Below are 19,169 nucleotides of genomic sequence, written 5' to 3' on the forward strand. Positions count from 1 at the left end.
CAGAATTGGGGCTGTGCATACTTCAGTCTGAGAAGCAGCTAGTAAGGTAGTACTTGAAGTTTATCAGATAAATTAAATGGAAAATAAATTATTACTGTAACCCCCAACAGCAACAAATTACTAAGAGGTTCCGGAAGGATAATTAAAAAGGGATCTTAAAAGTGGTTCCCAAGGCGTCTTATTGTAGTGCGGAAAACAGAAATTGGGTATTACTTTCCAAAACAAACTTCCTTAACATTTTAGGGAAGAGCAAGGTGGGGGTGCGCTCCTAGGGAGGATTTATGGCGAGACAGAAGTTGGGAGGGATGGAGGGTTTGGAGAGAAAGGTGGCTTTGGAATGACAAGTTCCACGTTCCCAGGTACCAGGTAATTCCATTTGACTCAGCGAACTTACGGTGTCAGGTACCCGTTAGTGAGTTTCTACTTGGATCCGAAAGAAGCCTAGGTCAGCCGGCACCGCCAGCTCCACTCCCACCTGGGGGCGGGCCTCAAAGAGCGCCGCCGGGCCGCACTGCGCATGGCTCAGGGGCGGGGCGGAGGGAAGGGGCGGCGCGCCAGGCTCCCGGAGGTTCTGTGGCCCGGAAGCATGGCCACCCTGCGGGGGCTGAGAGAGGTACCCCGGCACTTGCTGGTCTGCGAGAAATCCAACTTCGGCCACGACAAGTCGCGCCACAGGCATCTTGTGGAGACGCACTACCATAATTACAGGGTGAGTCGGGCCGCCCTGCGCTCGCGAGCTGGAGAGGCTGGTGTGGCTCCGCACTCCGCTCTGCGCGGCGGGCCCGCCCGGGGGCGGGCCTTCGCCGGGAGAGCTGGGAGCTGTAGTGTCTAAACGGGTCGGCGCTGGTTGCTGGCGCCTCAGCCGGATTACAACTCCCAGGATGCGCCGCGAGGGGCGCGGTATCGGCCCTGGGGGAGACCTGGGCGGTGCGCGCCGCGAGCAGGTTACTCCTGTCCCTTCCCCGGCCCGTTTTCAGAGCCTCCCGGGGAGGGATGTGAGGGGCAGGGCCGCGACTGTTGCGAAGTGCAGCCGCCGGCCGGCCTCGTACAACTCGCTTTTTCCCCACATGGAAACCAGACTCGCCTCTTCCCCACCGCCTAATTCCTTCTCCCACCCGTGTGCCTGTGGATTTTTCAGAGCATCGTGCGGAGTCTACGCCCAGATAAAGACTTACTTTTCTAAACTACTTATGGAAACTGGATTGATATCTGAGAAACTTTCCACTTTGCCTGCCCGCTGCCCTATGTGTACTCAAGACACTCTGTGCCATTTCGCCAGCTTTGGGGAGAAGTTCGCTGTGGTGGCCCTGCTAGCGAGCACAACCAAGAGTTTTACGAGGGTGCTAACAATGGCTGTTGTTGCTTCGTGAAAATGTCACCCTCGGGGGTGCCTTTTCCTCAGATGTGAAAGTCGAGGCATCTCAGTGAGGTTAATTATTGGTTTATCCAGGATCTGTTGTGAGTGGAGGAGAACAACCCAAATTCCCAGTCAGGTGTCTATTGGGCTGTTTTCACCAACCCATTTAAGTGGTGAGACCTCCAAAAAATCAATCTCAAGATGATAATGGTTTAAGCCCTTAGCACGTTAAATTGATCAGCCTGATCTCCACTCAGGCCCGACTGGCCGGTTTCTCAGAGACACAAGTGCTGACTCTGGCCCTTCAGGGACAGACTGGTGTGTTGGCAGCTTTGACAGAGCGATTTTCAATGTGCGGAGCCTTGGGCAGCGTGTGAAACCCGTTAGGTTTAGTATCTCTGCTTTGGATGGAAAGCTCCTCACAGATAGTAGTCAGGAACGTATGCCTTAACTCGCCAGGTATGATCTGTAGAATTTTTCTGTCTATAAAATAGAAACATCCAGGAGCACTTCTGCTTCCATGTACCCTCCTAATAATTGGTTCTGAAGGGGTAAATTCCTTATGCTCTAAGAGACAGTTCCTGTGATTCAAACCCGGTACCAGGATAAACAAATTTAGGGATATTCAGTTGTCCTATTTTGCCTAAAAATTAGTAAAAGTAACAGGACATATTTATAATGCTTCTTTATAAAAAAATATATATATTATCACGACGTTTCCATTAATTTTTTTTTTTTGGCTCATTCTCTTTCCTATACGATATTTGAATACAGAAATGAAAACTTGAATTGTCAGGTGTTTCTTTTCCTGAGATTGGTAAGTTAATTAATAAGAGTTTTGTAGAACTCTATGGGGGAATAGTTAGCAGCCTTCATGATGTATATCATCCCTAAAATCCTCGGTGTTGACCTGTGTGAAAATAAAACTTGTTTATATTACACATTCCAATAGGTTTCATTTCTGATTCCTGAATGTGGTATACTGTCAAAAGAACTGAAAAACCTGGTCACGGAAACTGGACCCTATTACTTTGTGAAGAATTTACCTGTTCATGAGTTAATTACACATGAATTCATCAATACCTTTGTAAAGAAAGGTAAGAAAAACCATGCAGTGTCTATGAACGTGGCAAGATGAGGAAGTAGGGTTAGATCACATCACAACACAAGGATTTTTCTCTTGTGTTAAATCGGGCCTACGGAAATAGTCCGTGTGGTCAAGTACATGCATTACTCTCCCCATTCCTCAGTATTCTCGCCCTGCTCTTCCACATGCTTTCATTAGGTGGTGGTTTCTGATGACGTTTGTCCACAGGTGTTGCTTGGGGGTGTTGTAACATGAAGGCATCCCTCATCTTAAAATAAAGATTAGTGAAGAGGAAACCTTTTGATCTGTATATTGAAATTCGGTGCTGTTGGGTGTGTGCCTGCAAAGAACAGTGTGCTCCCAGTTCCGTGTTTCCCTGAAAAATAAGACCGGGTCTTACATTTATTTTTGCTCCAGAAGATGCATTAGGGCTTATGTTCGGGGGATGTCATCCCAAAAAATCATGCTCGGGCTCATTTTTTAGTTAGGTCTTATTTTCGGGGCAGCACAGTAGTTCCTACAACAGATATCTGAAAGGTTGGTTTCGGATAGCAGCTGTTTTGAAGTTTGATGCTACTTTTTTATTATTAATAGTGTGGACACTGGCTATAGTAGGCACTTTTACATATCTTACCCAATTTAAACCCTTGCCACAACTCTATGAAATAGGCCTATGATCCCCATTTTACAGGTGAGGAAATTGAGGCTGGGAGAGATTAAGTAGTTTTCTTTACACAAGTTCCTGGCTCATTTTGATTTTTAACCTGGAACTGTGCCTCTCAGGTGTGCACACTTACCTAGTATTCCACTTTGTGCCTTTCTGCCAGCATCCCCAAGGCACACACGCCATCCTGAGTCCATTTCCTGCTTGGTGGTAGTCAGCTTATACAAACAGGTCTTGGGCGGGGGTTGAACTAACTGCTTGGCCTTTCATGTTCTCCAGGTTAGCATTGGCAGGTTTTAGGTTTACTGAGTGAGCTGGAGCAGTGATCTGGATGATTTATTATCACGTAGAAATAATCTGACTTTTGCAGGTCTGATTGTTGTTTTTTTTCCTTGCCTTAATTTTTTCTCTGGGCTTTCTCTTACAGGTTCATGCTATGCACTAACATACAATACAAATATTGATGAAGATAATACTGTTGCCCTGCTGCCAAATGGTAACAACACTCAGTTTTTTCTTTTTTGTTTAATTATAGAAGAAATACATACTGTAAAAAAAAGAAGGCAAATCATACAGATGTATATAAAGTGAAGGATCCCCCCTTTCATCCTTATTTCTTCCAAACTCATTCCCTTTCTCAGAAGGAACTGTTGTTAATAGGTAAATGTTCATTTTTCTAGACATTGTCTATGAATTTATACACACACGTAAAGGTGCTTTTCTTTTTTTAACAAATTACATCATATTATGTTGTTTCTCAATTTGCTTTTCCCCCAAGCTATATATCATAGACATCTTTCCATATCAGTGCATATAGTTCTAATTTACTATTTTTAATGCCTTGAAGGTATGCCAAAGAAGAGGTATACAATGGCTTATTTATTCCTTCTTCAGTAAAACTTAAATAAATTTCTAGTTTCACTATTATAAATAATATCTTTGTATGTATAATGTATAAACAATACCCTTCAATTGTAAATAAGATATTTGTGTATATAAGTAATATCCTTATATTATAAATAAGATCTTTGTATGCAATTTATTGCACTGACACCTAACTGCTCAATTTGCCTTTGTTTGTTTTTTTTTTTTTTTTAAAGATTTTTACTGGGGAAGGAGAACAGTGTGTATTTCCAGGACTTTATTGGGGAACGGTGTGTTTTTCCCAGGACCCATCAGCTCCAAGTCAAGTTGTTATCCTTCAATCTTAGTTGTGGAGGGCGCAGCTCAGCTCCAAGTCCAGTCACTGTTTTTCAATCTAGTTGCAGGGGGCGCAGCCTACCATCCCATGCGGGAGTCTAGCCGACAACCTTGTTAAGAGCATGCGCTCTAACCAACTGAGCCATCCGGCTGCCTCTCGGCAACTCAGCTCATCGTGCCGTGTTCAGTCTTAGTTGCGGGGGTGCCTTGCTTTCTTTTAGTCAGTAAACATAAGTCATATTTTTGACATCTCTTTTATGAGAATTATTATTTAATTTATAGGGAAATTAATTTTATCACTGGATAAAGACACTTATGAAGAAACTGGACTTCAAGGTCATCCATCTCAGTATTTTGGCAGAAAAATAATGAAATTTAGTAAGTATTATGCTTGCTTTATCAGTTTCTAACAAGGTAGTAATCTTGTAGCAATTTAAATTTAAATGTTTGAATTGCCTCTGTTTTCATTGTTCAGAAAAAGTATGGGTTCTTCTTGTCTTTAAAGCTTCTGACTCAAGCGGCTCTCGGTTGGACCTCAGAGAGGATAAGATAAAGCTGTTGTACCTATTTCTCTTAAGCTGTAGGCTGCATCTTATAAAGGTTATAGAATTGGAATGCTCCATTAGATATTTATGTTTTGGGTCAAAAATTCAAAGTAATGAACCCAAGGTAAGAGTCTATAACTTGTTCTCAATAAAGAATTTCCTTTGATTTTCCTAAGTCCCTGATCACAAGTAGAAATGTACTTACGAGTGAGGAGATGTGGTTCTGCTGGCAGTGTCTGGCTTGAGCATCATTGGTTAAGGCTACCACCTCCTTACTTAGAGTTGACTTCCCAAGGACCTCTGCCCTAGGTCTTTGACCTAGGAAAATATAAATTAAAAACATCTTTTATTAGTTCTCAATGCTAGAAATGCCCATTGAAGGCAAAGTTTTGATTTGGTAATCCAAAGAGAGTACAGAACAAAGTAATATTTACTATCCATAAAGATTCCAAAAATTCTGATTTTTTTTTTAATGTAACACTTTTTCCTCAGTGCAAATTGTTTATATATGAATGAAATATTTATTCCTCTTTCCATTTTTTAAGTTGTTTCCATTGATTTGATGGACTTATCTTTGAAGCCGGATTCTAAGAAGTATGAAAGAATATTGTGGTCCTTCAAAGAAAAGAAACCATTGAAATTTGATTTTCTTTTGGCTTTGCATCATACAGGTATAGAGAATAAGTTATGAAATAATATAGTGATTTTGAAATCTAATTGTTAATTAAAGGAGAATTGTTAATTAATGGAGAATTGAATAGTGATTCATCCCTATGGTCAGGGATAGTATGTATATATACATGTAAACATTATTTAGGAAGCTGCTTTGGCCTGTCTGACAGCCCAAGAACCATACTGTGTTTCCCTGAAAATAAGACCTAGCTGGACCATCAGCCCTAATGCGTCTTTTGGAGCAAAAATTAATATAAGACCCAGTGTTATTTTACTATAAGAGTGGGTATATAACAAAACATAACAAATATAACATAACAATATATACCGGGTCTTATATAATTTTTGCTCCAAAAGACACATTAGAGCTGATGGGCCGGCTAGGTCTTATTTTCGGGGAAACACGGTAGTTTAGGATAATCTATGCGTGCAGCCATCTGCCTCCGTCTCCTTGGGTTATGTGTAGATCCAAAGATCTTGAGAGTGGCTACAGAGCAGCTAATGTTTATCTGTTTCTCCCCTTCCTTCCTCAAGCTTATCTCAAACAGCCTTGGCTGTAATGTTTTCAAATAATACCAACGATAGTTATATATACATACTTCTTATTCATTATTACATAGTAAAAGCAGCCATACCATTTTAAAGGTTACATTAAATTTGTTGCAGTTTTTAATTGATTCGAACACTAAATTTAATTCAGAGTTTCATGGTCACCAAACATGTTAATCTACTTATAATTGCCATGTGCCTTGCTCCTTGTAAAAGTGCTTTTGGCCCATCGTAAAATTATAATGAATCTGATCATCACAATTCTGATGGCATAGTATTCTCTTTTGGAGACAGGGAAGCACATAGGTCCATTTTAGAGATATGCCAATCTGTCTACCCCTAATGGGAAGTTTCTGGTTACTGGGTGCTCCAGGTTGCTTGCATGAGTCCTGGGTATGTAATACTTCAGTGCTTCTCCTTCTACTTACGGTAGAGATCCAAGAAGGCAGAGAGGTGGACTGACGCTTCAGTCACATGGAGTCGTCATTGAGAACCATCTGTGCATTGGGTTCTGGAAGGCTGTGTGTTCCTAAGATTCCTAATTATTTTAAGAGCTTGTCAGGAACTATGAAAGGTCTGAGATTTTACCCTCGTTGCAGGGTAAGAAGTTAGCCTGCACAGTCTCGTGGATGCTGACAGAAGACATGAAACTCCTGAGTTGGAGACAAAAGACTTATGAGTTGTGATCAAAAAATGCGGTGAATGTTTAAATTGGAAAAACAAACCACATTTATTACAGCAAAGGACACATTGTCATTAATCCTCCTCAAAATATCCCGTCGTTCTTGCCACTTTCTGAAGCAGTTCTGGAAGTCCTCTTTCATGAGTGTCTTTAGTTGCACTGTCATGGCTGCCTTGATGTCCTGAATCGATTCAAAACATTTTCCTTTTATGGTCATTTTGACTTTGGGGAAAAGCCAGAAGTCACACGGTGCCAGATCTGGTAATAAGGTGGATGAGGACACACTGTAATGTTTCTATTTGACAGAAATTGCCATACCAGAAGTGATGTGTGACAAATCGCGTTGTCATGATGGAGGATGAAGTAAAGACACTCATGAAAGAGGACTTCCAGAGCTGCTTCAGAAAGTGGCAAGAATGATGGGATGTGTGTTCGAAGCAAGGGGGAGTATTTTGAGGGGGAGTAATGGCAATGTGTCTTTTACTATAATAATTATTTTTTAATTTAAACATTCACCGTATCTTTTGATCACACCTCATAATTTTTCACATTGGTTTCAGTGGCCAGAGTCTCAGTATTTGCACCAGTTTACCGAGTCCCAATTCCTACAGGGTGGGCCAGGTGATGCCGCACACACAATAGGTTATGTTACAGGAGAGGAACCTGGAGCTTAAGGAACTCAAATCTTTTATACCTTTGCCCTGGAGGGAGGGAAAGAGACATTACTTCCATTAGACTAGACAGTAAGCAAGCCTGCCCTTTGATCCAGAGGGGACCGCTGTTTCTGTCTTCCAGGGCTATTGGAGAGTCCTTGAAGATACACTGGATTACTGGGATTACAAAAACAAGCCTGAATGAGATTCTGTCCTCTTTGTTTCTTTTCCATTTCCTTTATAGAGATTGTGCAAATATGCTCCTCTGTAGAATTCACTAATTTTATTTGTACATAAGTACTTCTTTTGGCTTTATTTATTAAGTCGAAATTATCTTATTACAACAAATGATGATACTAGTATGGGTTGAATCTGATGGGATGGGGTAGTTTTAGGGATTCACGGAACTTGTTTACAATATTCAAATGGTCTTATATGGTTTGTTTTAAGGTGTAGAAGAATCGATGATGTCATACTTTTGCAATTACCAAATTCATGAACATCAGCCAAAAATAGCAGTGAGCACGGTGACAGATCTGCAGTGCCCAGTACTGCAGAGCAGTGAGCTCAGGGGAGAGCCGGAGGTGTCGTGCAGTGCTGGGGAGCTCCTTGATTGGCTGGGTGCCGTCTTCTGTAACGCTAAACTGTGCGTATGAGAGCTCCTGCGCCTCGCAGGGCTCTGGCTGGCTTCTTGTTTTTCATAGGGGCTTAGTACTTTGAAAGTGATTATGTGCCTGATATAAATGTTTTCTCTTCTTTTTTTGTGACAGAAATAATGAGCCTAATAGTTTCATATCAACCTATTGTTGTCCTCAGCCAAGCACAGTGGTGGCAAAAGCTTATTTGTGTACAATCACTGGTTTCATACTTCCAGAGAAGATATGTCTCCTGTTGGAACAGCTGTGGTAAGAACACGTTTTGCCTTTTCTATCTTGCTTGTCTGTGCCAATGTGACATTTTAGGGACAGTGCTACTGCTCTGAATTTCAGGGTCCTCTCACATTTCCCTTTTTTTCTTGCTGGGGCTCACAGTGTAGTAACATTATCATCTTAAATGACATAATTATCCGTGGTGATAGGAAAATGTTATCGCCATGTACTTGGCCTTATGAAAAGACAAAGAGCAGGGCTTAACTGCTTCTTGAAAGCAATATGCTCATTTTTCTTGTTCTCCCGGACCATATTGGTGCAATTGAAGTTCCAATGCCACCTAAGAAACTAGCAATACTCTGTGGAAGACATTATGGTCTCTCAAATATTGGAGTTCTGCAAAATGTTTCATTTTGAAACGGTGCAAAAAAGGAGTTAACCGTCTCTGAATCGACATCATATCTAGGATCTGTTCTAGCTCTAACATCCTGTGAATCACTGGCATCAGTAATATGCTCAGGATTGTATAACATAGTATTAATTTTTATGTGGAAATAAAATAAAATAGGAAATAAAATAAAATAATTTCCTAAATTAATTTTTATGTGGAAATAAAATGCTAAGTTGTATCTAATGTCAGGAAACTCAAATCCCATATTGAAAAAACTGCAAAGTAAGAATAGTGTTTTCTCAGACTTTACTTTGAAAATGTCTGAGATTGATGTCTTGAGGGTTTTCCTGTTTAAACCCAGCATTCTTTTTCATATTTATTAGTTTATGCTTTGATTTTCCTCAATAAGAACGTTGAATTTTTAAAAACCTGATAAATTATTCTGCAGTGTTTCAGTTAACAGAGACTCTGAAAACAGCACTGTGAAAGGGGGGGAAAATATTATATACTTTTTTGCTTTTTGAATCCTACATGATCTTCCACAATGAGGGCAGGAAAAGCTAAAGTTTGTTTTGTGTATTGTATATTGGTTAACCTTTATTGAATTCACAATATAACATCAGGAATTTAATTTGCATGTCCTATTTTTTTTTATAAATAAAAGCTAAGGTCCAAGCTTCATTGGAACATCAGAAATATCACTTATCCTAAATAAGTAAAAAAAAAATCTGAACATTCTTAACTCTCCCTGTTTGTTAAGAATTATCTTTCTTTTTCAGTCACTACTTTGATGAACCAAAGTTAGCTCCTTGGGTTACGTTGTCAGTTCAAGGCTTTGCAGACAGCCCTGTTTCATGGAGAGAAAATGAACATGGTTTTCGAAAAGGAGGAGAACATTTATACAACTTTGTGATTTTTAATAATCAGGACTATTGGCTTCAGATGGCTGTTGGGGCAAATGACGACTGTCCACCATAAAAATGCAAAATTTATAGTCATGTTTATTTATGTATATGCTTTTAAGATTTCTGAATGGTAAAAGGACTGTGTGTTCACTCACGCTTGTATTATGGTGTCATGTCTTAGGTTAGCATCTATTAGCATTACGCTCTGGACTTGGGGCCCATCCTGTGACTGCTGCTAGGCCTGTCACCCAGCGAATAGCTCACAGTTGATTTTTCGCTGTCAATATAAACACAGGGGTATGGGTTACTGCATGGTAGAGTGGGCCAGGGAACAGGGATTATGGGACCATTGAGTAAGATGTATGCTGTTACTCAGGCACTTGATTACAACTTTTTCACATAATAAAAAGATATCCTCATATCATATTTACCAGAGCTCGTCTCTGCTTTAGTGTTGTTCATATATTACCTCATTTATTTCTCACATGAATCCTATAAGGAAACAGGCACAGAGTATAAATAAGCTATCGAGGTCACACTGTTTGTGTATCTGAGACTTGATCTCAGGTCAGCTGGTTCCTAAGTGTGTGTTCTACTCTCCTGCCTCTGGATCAGAAGGGATAGCTGAATACTATTAGATTGGTGCAAAAGTAATTGCAATTTTTGCAATTATTTTTAAACCACAATTACTTTTGCACCAACCTAATATATATTGTTAAAGAACAAGTTGAAAGAATTGTTTTTCCAGCTGTATGTCTGATAAGGACTAGCTTAAAACAACTAACACTTCTGGAATACATATCAAAAACCATTATTTAAAATGTATCAATGAGCTGCAAATAAAAAATTCTCAAAGACTCAATAAATAAAAAAAATTTAATGGTAATAGAAACCCAAAGGTGTAACTAGGGCACTGATGCCACTTTTTACACTTAGGATCTTTGCCACACGTCAAATCGAACTTAGCTTTTTACAGCCTGGGGTCGGGCTAGGGGCAGTAGAATAGCAGACAAAGATGAGGGCCCACCCAAGGTAAAGGGCTAATAGGAGACCTCATAAAGTTGAGACCCCAAAAAGATAGAGTAAGGATCAACCATGAATAAACCTCCCTGTCACCTTCCTTGTCCCCCAGGACAGCAAGGAAGATTGCTTGTCCTGAGGAAAAATACCTCCCCTTAGAGAATACACACACACACACACACACACACAGACACACACACTCCCAGAGGGTGCCAAGAAAAGGTATACACATTTTAAGAAAGGAAAAAATTGTATTAAAATTGTAATACTAAATATGTACTGGTAACAAAAGATGAATACAAGTCATGTGTATACATTTTTTTTGGCACCACTGGTAGATCTCCAGGTTTGTTCACACAACCTGGGTAGTCTAAAGTCTCAAGCTGGTAATTTTTCTTTTCATTTCTTTTCTCCCTTTCTTTCTCTTTCACTCTTTCTTTGTTTCTTTTTTCTTTTTTTTTCTTTCTCTCTTCCCTCTACCTTCTACCCTCTCTCCTCTCTCCTCCCCACTAGAAAATAATTTTTATTGAGATAGCACCTGCTGCACAATCTGTTCCTGATATTAAACTTCTTTTTCCTTTGCAATTTTGTCTTTCTTAATTTTGTCCCATGAGTGCTTTCTTCTCCACAGTCTGGAAGTGGCTTTGGCCAAACTTGGAGGTGACATCAATGATCTTAAAGTCAGTCTTTTCTAGGGCCTTGTGTTTGGTTTGTACCTCAAGCTGGAAATTTAAGTGATGCCAAGTTTTTAGTTCCTTCCAGGTGACGGGCAGAAGCAAAACAGATTGTCCCCAGAGGAACTCAGAGATAGTTTCAAGAAATATAAGTTCACAATAAAAAATCACAAACAGGTAAAATAGTCAAGCAGAAATAATGGACAGAAGGAACAGGCTTACAATGACTTTTATTAGTTACCAAACACAATATGAAGTATATTTTATATTTAAAGAAATAAAGGGGATCAAAGAGCATGAGTGTAAAAATAACCAAGCAAATTTGGAAAAGTATGAGAGTCTAGGAATGAAAAATATTGCAATTGAAAGTTTAATGGATTGGCTTAATGGTAGACTAAATACCGCTGAAAACAAAATAATAGATATGAGGAAATAAAGATGTTTTCAGACTTGGAAAAGCTGAAAGACTTTATCATCAGCAGACCATGCATTACAAGGAAAAGGATACTAGATGGAAATCTGGATCTACACAAAGGGATCTGGAGCACTGGAGCACTGGAAATAGTAACAATATGGGTGATTGTATGATTTATTATTCAAACCTCTTTAAAAGGTTATTGTTTAAGCAAGCATAATAATATGTTGTGGACTTTATAATATCTGTAAAAGTAAAACGAATGACACTAATAGCTTAAAGACCAGAAGGGAAAAAATATAAGCATACTATTTTAAGTTTCTTGTACTATACGTGAAATGATGTACTATTATTTGAACGTAGACAGTAAAGATGTATATTATAAACCCTAACACAGCCACTAAAATAACAAACCAAATAATTGTAGTTATTAAACTAAGATAAAATGGAATCATAAAAATTTGATTAATCAAAAAAAGACTGAAAAAGAAGTAAAAGAGAATAGAAAACAGATGGGATAAATAGAAAACAAAAAGTAAGATGATAGACTCAAACCTAACCATATCACTAATCACATTAAATATAAATAGTGTAAACGCTCCAATTAAAAGGCAGATTGTCAGATTGAATTAAAAGGCAACCCAATTATATTATGCCTTCAAAAAATGTACTTTAAAGATACAAATAAGTTAAAAGGATGGAAAAAGATATATACCATGCTAACAAAAGAAAGCTAGAGTGGCTATATTAATATCAAAATAGATTCCAGAGCAAAGAATATTAACAGGGATTAAAGAAGGTTACTTCTTACTGATAATGGGGTATATTAATAAATCTAAGTGACATAATCCTAAATGTTTTTGCACCTAATAACAAAGCTTCAAAACGTGAAGCAAAAAGCTAATAGAACTGCAAGGAGAAATAGACAAACAATTATCAGAGATTTCAGTACCTGTCTATAATTGATAGAACAACTTGTAGAAAATGTGCAAAACTGGACAGTCAACTTGTACAACAGTATCAATCAATTTGACCTGATTGATACTTACAGAACATTCCACCCTACCACAGCAGAATACAAATTTTTCTCAAGTGTACTTGGGACATTTATGAAGATAAACACTATGGCCCATTAAAATATCTCAATAAATTCGAAAGTATTCATCATACAAAATATGTTTTTAGCCACAATGGAATTGAATTAGAAATCAATAACAGAAAAAATCCTTGAAAATCTCCAAATATTTGGAAACTAACTCACAACTCAAAACAAAGGGAAATTAGAAAATCATTTGATCATCACTAATTAGGGAAATGCAAATCAAAACCTCAATGAGATACCACCTCACACCAGTCAGGATGGCTATTATTAACCAACAAATAATGTGTTGGCTAGGATGTGGAGAAAAGGGAACCACTGTACACTGTTGGTGGGACTGCAAATTGGTGCAGCCTCTGTGGGAAACAGTATGGAGGTTCCTGCAAAAATTAAAAGAGCTATTATGACCCAGCAATTCTGCTTCTTGGTATTCAAAGAAAACAGAAAATCTAATTCAAAAAGCTATATTGACCCCTATGTTCATTACAGCATTATTTGCAATAGCCAAGATAAGGAAGCAACCTGGGTATCTTTTCGTAGATGAATGGGTAAAGATGATACAACACACACACAATGGAATATTACACAGCCATAAAAAGAATGAAATCGACATGTGCAGCAACATGGATGGATGTAGAGGTGGTTGTGCTTAGTGGAATAAGTTACACAAAGACAAATACCGTATGGTGTCATATAAGTGGAATCTGAAAAAAAAAAAAAACGCTCATAGAGACAAAGCCAAAGGGCTGGTTACCAGAGGGGAGGGAGTGAGGGGTAGGTGAAAAAGTGAAGGGGAATATAGTCAATAATATTGTGAAAAGTTTACATGGTGACAGATGATTACTAGAATTAGGTGATCACACTATAAGGTATAAAAATGTTAAATCACTATATTGTACACCCGAAGCTAATATAACTAATAATATTGTATACCAACTATATTTAAGTAATTTGAGATAAATTTTTAAAAACCAGAAGTTGGGGGTTGCTTTTAAAGCAGTACTCGGGTAAATTTCTAGCAGTAAATATCTATTAGGAAGAAAGGTCTCAAATCAGTGACTTCAGATTCCACTTCCGATCAAGATGGCGGAGTAGGTAAATGCTGGGCTTGCCTCCTCCTATCAAAATTACAAGGAAATTACAGAACAACTACCCTTGAGAACCAACTGAAGATGAGCTGAACAGAACTATACCTACGGATATAAAGAAGAAGCCACATGAGACTGGCAGCAGGGGCAGAAATGCAAAGCAGGCTGGTTCCACAGCCACATGTGGTGGTTAAGAACCAGGAGGACTATCTCAGCTGCAGAAGTCCCCCTGAGGAGTGAGGTGTCCCAGACCCATACTGGGCTCTCCAGCCCAGACCACCAGTGCTGGGAAGAGGGTTTTCCACAACATCTGGCTGTGAAAATCAGGGGTTCTGTCTGGGTGAGACAGAGGGCTACTGAAGTCCCAGGCATCCTCTTAAAAGACCCATGCATCGACTTACTTGCTGATTGACTCACTCTGAGCTCCAGCCCTGTGGCAGCAGCTCGAAAAGCACCAGGGACATATGGGGAGGAACTTAATTGTCTGGCTTCAGGACAAGGGCTGGAGGGGCAGCTCTCTCCAGAATAAACTGCTGGTGGGAGCCACTATTTCTTTACTGAGCCCTCCACCCACTCTGCCTGCAGGTGCAGGTGGGCACCAAATCTGAGTCTCCATCAACTCGCCCCACCTTGGTGATTCCATGAGAACCTGCCCTACCCAACCCACGACCAGCCCAAACCTCTTTCAGCGGCTGTTCCTCATAAGCTGCCAGCCTCAGCCCATGCTGTGGACTTTCCTAAAATGTCTCAAAGGCCCACAGACCCCAAATAAGCAGTGTCTGGCCTCAGTGTGCCCTGTGCCTCTTGCTAATCAGTCCCCTGCACTAATGGCAGTAGGCCTCAGCTCATAGCATAGCCACTCCTAGGTGCCTCTTAAGTCCAACACAAGCAGCTTCCTACCACAGATCACTTTGTAGCTACTACCAAGTGGCCCTTGGCTGGGCACAGGCAGTGGCTGACTTGGGCCTGCACCAGAGCCCCTCTAAAGAGGCCCTAGAACTAACACGCCCAGTGACCGGCTTCAGACCACACCAGAGCACCACCCATTAGCTCCACAAATGACATACCCAAAGTGTACATATGACAGGCACCAGAGCCCTGGTACAGCAAGTCCCACTCTTTGGGGTCAGCCCCCACATTACAGCTCATCCACTGTAGTCATGGCCAGTCCTTTCAGCCAGTCAACTGAAGGGTCAATCACACCCACTGATGCACCAACAGGAGTCAAGGTTCAACTACAACAGTAGGGCACACACAACCCACAGAAGAGACACTCCTGGAACACCCAGTTCAGGTGATGACAGACTGTCCCACTGAGCCCCACAGGACACCTACTACATAAGAGCACTCTACTACAACCAGGAGGCATAACATCCCTACCTAGTACATAGAAACAAACACAGAGAGGCAGCCAAAGTGGGGAGACAAAGAAACATGTCTCAAAAGAACAGAACAAAGCTCCAGAAAAAGAACTAAACAATGGAGACAAGTAATTTACTAGATAAAGAGTTCAAAACACTGGTTATGAGTTCAAAACACTGGAAGAATAGATGAACTCAGTGACAATTTACACAAAGAGATAGAAACCATAAAAATGAACCAGTCAGAAATGAAAAATACAGTAACTGAAATGAAGAATCCATTAGAGGGAATCAAAAGCAGATTAGATGAAGCAGAGAATTGAATAAGCAATTTAGCAGACAACGTGATGGAAAACACCCAATAAGAACAGCAAAAGAAAGAAAAAAAGGATAGCTTAAGGGCCCTTCTGGGATAACATCAAGCATAAAAACACATCACAGAGGTACTAGAAGGAGAAGAGCATGCAAGTATTTGAAGAAAGAATGTAAAACTTCCCTAACCTGGTGAAGGAAACAGACATACAAGTCCAGGAAACACAGAGTCCCAAACAAGATGAACCCAAAGAGGCCCACACCAAGACACATTATATTGAAAATGTCAAAGGTTGAAGACAAAAGAGAGAAAAGAAGTTAGTTACCTATTAGGTTGGTGCAAAAGTAATTGAGTTTTTTGCAGTTATTTTTAACCTTTTAAACTGCAATTACTTTTGCACCAACCTTATACAAGGGAGCTCCTATAAGATTGTCAGCTGATTTCTCAACAGACACTTTGCAGTCCAGAAGGGATTGGCACAAAATATTCAAAGTCATGGAAAACAAGGATCTATAAACAAGACTACCCAGCAAAGCTATCATTCAGAATCAAAGAACAGAAAAAGAACTTCCCAGACAAGAAATAGCTAAATGAGTTCATTACCACCAAACCAGTGTTACAAAAAAATATTAAAGGGACTTATTTATAAGAAGAAGAACAAAAGATAAAAAATATGAATAATAAAATGGCAATAACTACATACCTATCAAAAATTACTTTTAATGTAAATGGATTAAATGCTCCAGTCAAAAGACAGGGTAGCTAAATGGAGAAGAAAATAAGACTTATACATATGCTGCCTACAAGAGACTCACTTCATATCAAAAGTAACAGACTGAAAGTAAAGGGATTGAAAATAGGTATTTCATGGAAATGAAAATGAAAAAAGCTGAGGTAGCAAAACTTATATCAGACAAAATAGATTTTAAAACAAAGGCTATAAAAAGAGAGAAAGAAGGACATTTCATATACTTGTACAATGGCCAAGATATGGAAGCAACCTAAGCGTCTATCAATAGATAATTGAATAAAGAATAAGTGGTACATTTATACAATGAACTACTCAGCCATAACATAGAGTGGCATATTACCATTTGCAACAACACGGATAGGCTAGAGGGTCTTATGCTAAGTGAAATAAGTCCGACAGAGAAAGACAAATACCATATGATTTCACTTACATGTGGAATCTAAAGAACAGAATAAACAAACTCATAGATGCAGAGAACAAACTGATGGTTGCCAGATGTGAGGGGTGAATAAAGTGAAGGGACTGAGAAGTACAAATTGTCAGTTACAAAACAGTCATGTGGATGTCAAGTACAGAATAGGGAATATAGTCAAAAATATTGTAATAACTATGTATGGTCCCAGACTTATCAGGGGATCACCGTATATAAATGTCTAACCACTATGCTGTACACCTGAAGCTAATATATTGAATGTGAAGTGTAACTGAAAAATAAAAATTTCTTTTTAAAGATAGTTGCAACCACTTTAGGATGCAATGGACAGAGATAAAAAGGTTACTTGTTTTGGTTAGCTACAGAAGTCATAATACAGGACTGAGAATATCTAGCCAATTCAGCATGTATTTCTTGTTTACCTGACCTTAGTCTACCTCTGCTTCTAAGGTTTTCTCATACATAAAATGATAGGTGGGCTATCTCATCTCCAGAAATCATTGGCATCTTTACTAAGTTTATACAGATGTGGTCTTTAGTGCTGAATGTATGAGAAAATTGATTAATATACAGATTAATGTAAGATATCAGAGAAAATTTGTTTCCTTGCAAATTTTGACTTTTAAACAAAAATACCTTTCCCTCCCATATGAACAGATATTGTGAAATGGTAAAACATGAGTAACCAGCTATGTAGCTGGCATGAAGACATTAGAACTTTGTTTCAAAATACCAAATCTTTTCTACCTAATGCTAAAGGAAGTTCTTATAGAAATGAAGGCACAGTTAAAAATGAACTAGAGTTAGTCTTTATATAAAGTTTACTTTTCATAAAAAAACCCACATAATAGCATTAAAAAAAGAACTCTGACTTTGATGACAGTTTTTATATTTTGAAAAAATATTTTTAAATGGGAGAAATTGCCACCGGTAGCACACAGACCAAACTGAAATGACTGTGGAAAACTTGAAGTGATTGAAATAAAGAATAGAGAGATTGCTTTGCAAGTGTGTCCCATGTTGATGAAAAGTGTAAAATACCAAATCCTGGGGTAAAGTTGACTTCTTGAAGTAGCCATTTCCAAGTAAATGTGTGCACCTTCTTTAAAGGAGAGAGAGAGAGAGAGAGAGACAGAGAGAGAGAGAGAGACAGAGAGAGAGAGAGAGAGAGACAGAGAGAGAGAGAGAGAGAGAGAGACAGAGAGAGACAGAGAGAGAGACAGAGAGAGACAGAGAGACAGAGAGATAGAGAGACAGACAGAGAGACAGAGAGACAGAGGAGAGACAGACACAGAGAAAGGAGAATATGTGCATTTGATTTTTGGTTGTATATGTGCAAAATATCTCTACAAAGAACACACAAAACTGATAACATCTCTTGCCTCTGTGGAAGGGACTGTGTACTGGGACTGAGATGGGAAGGAAAATTTTCACCATATACCCCATTTGTATTTTCAACCATGTGTATATTTTAGCTATTCAAAAATAAATGAACATTTATTTTTTTAAAAAAATGCAATTGAAAAATAAAGTGCTTCAATGAATGCCTCTTGCAAAAAAAAGAAACTAAAAAAATAAGAGCAAATTACAATCAAAGTATGAAGAAGAAAAGGAATAATAAAACCGATGTGGCAATCAATGAAATAAAAAACAAAAACCATAGGAAAAAAATCAATGAATCCCAAAGCTGGTTCTTTGGGAAAGTCAATAAGATTGATAAATCTCCAGCCAGATTTATGAGGGGGGAAAAGAATATAAGGAATGAGAGATCACTAAAGATCCTACATATACTAAAAAGAATAATAAGGGAATATTAGGAACACCTTTATGCTAAGAAATTCAATGATAAAAATGAAATTGAAAAATCCCTTGAAAGAACAAATTGCCAGAGCTTACTCAAAAAGAAATAGATAAAACCTTCCTATAATGAAAATCTAGGTCCAGATGGCTTCAGTGGTAAGTTTTACCAAACATTTGAGAAATAACACCAATTCTACACAAACTCTTCCAAAAACTCAAAGAGGAGGGAATATTTTCCAACTGATTCTATGAGGTCAACATTATCCTGGTGCCAAAATTATCCTGGTACCTTGGCCAGACAAACATATTCCAAAAGAAAATTACTAAACAATATTCCTTGTGAACATCAGTGCAAAAATTCTAAGCAAAATGTAGTAAATGGAATGCTGGTATAATAAAAAGCAATCTATATAGTCATAGGTTTTATCCTAGGAATGCAGGGCTGATTTAACATTTACGTAATCATTTCAATCAATATAGAGCAAGCATTTGAAAAAATCCACCACCTATTTCTGATAAAAACTAAGGCAAACTAGGAATAAAGGAAACTTCCCCAGTGTGATAAAAGGCATCTACAAAACCCCTATAGCGAACATCATATCTAATATTTCCCCCTAACATCAGAAACAAATCAAGGATGT

The 19,169-nt window shown here is 38.8% G+C and overlaps 1 protein-coding gene across 1 annotated transcript; it reads left to right on the forward strand.

Moving 5' to 3' along the window:
• The first annotated feature begins 525 nt into the window (after positions 1-525).
• Positions 526-10,000, forward strand: RPP40 (ribonuclease P/MRP subunit p40). Its single transcript, XM_019710864.3, has 8 exons — positions 526-709; positions 2,310-2,454; positions 3,536-3,604; positions 4,591-4,686; positions 5,399-5,524; positions 7,860-8,055; positions 8,180-8,314; positions 9,449-10,000. The coding sequence occupies exons 1-8, from the start codon at positions 587-589 to the stop codon at positions 9,645-9,647; spliced, it is 1,089 nt and encodes a 362-aa protein (XP_019566423.1). The 5' UTR covers positions 526-586; the 3' UTR covers positions 9,648-10,000.
• The last annotated feature ends 9,169 nt before the right edge of the window (positions 10,001-19,169 follow it).

Source organism: Rhinolophus sinicus, chromosome 14 (genome assembly GCF_057876585.1).
Source record: "Rhinolophus sinicus isolate RSI-liver-muscle chromosome 14, RSI-T2T, whole genome shotgun sequence".
NCBI classification, from domain to species: domain Eukaryota; kingdom Metazoa; phylum Chordata; class Mammalia; order Chiroptera; family Rhinolophidae; genus Rhinolophus; species Rhinolophus sinicus.

Coding starts and splice junctions, on each gene's coding strand:
- RPP40 (XM_019710864.3), top strand. CDS start 587: ATGGCCACCCTGCGGGGGCTGAGAGAGGTACCCCGGCACTTGCTGGTC. Junction 710..2,309: donor CGCACTACCATAATTACAGG/GTGAGTCGGGCC, acceptor ACATTCCAATAG/GTTTCATTTCTGATTCCTGA. Junction 4,687..5,398: donor CAGAAAAATAATGAAATTTA/GTAAGTATTATG, acceptor CCATTTTTTAAG/TTGTTTCCATTGATTTGATG.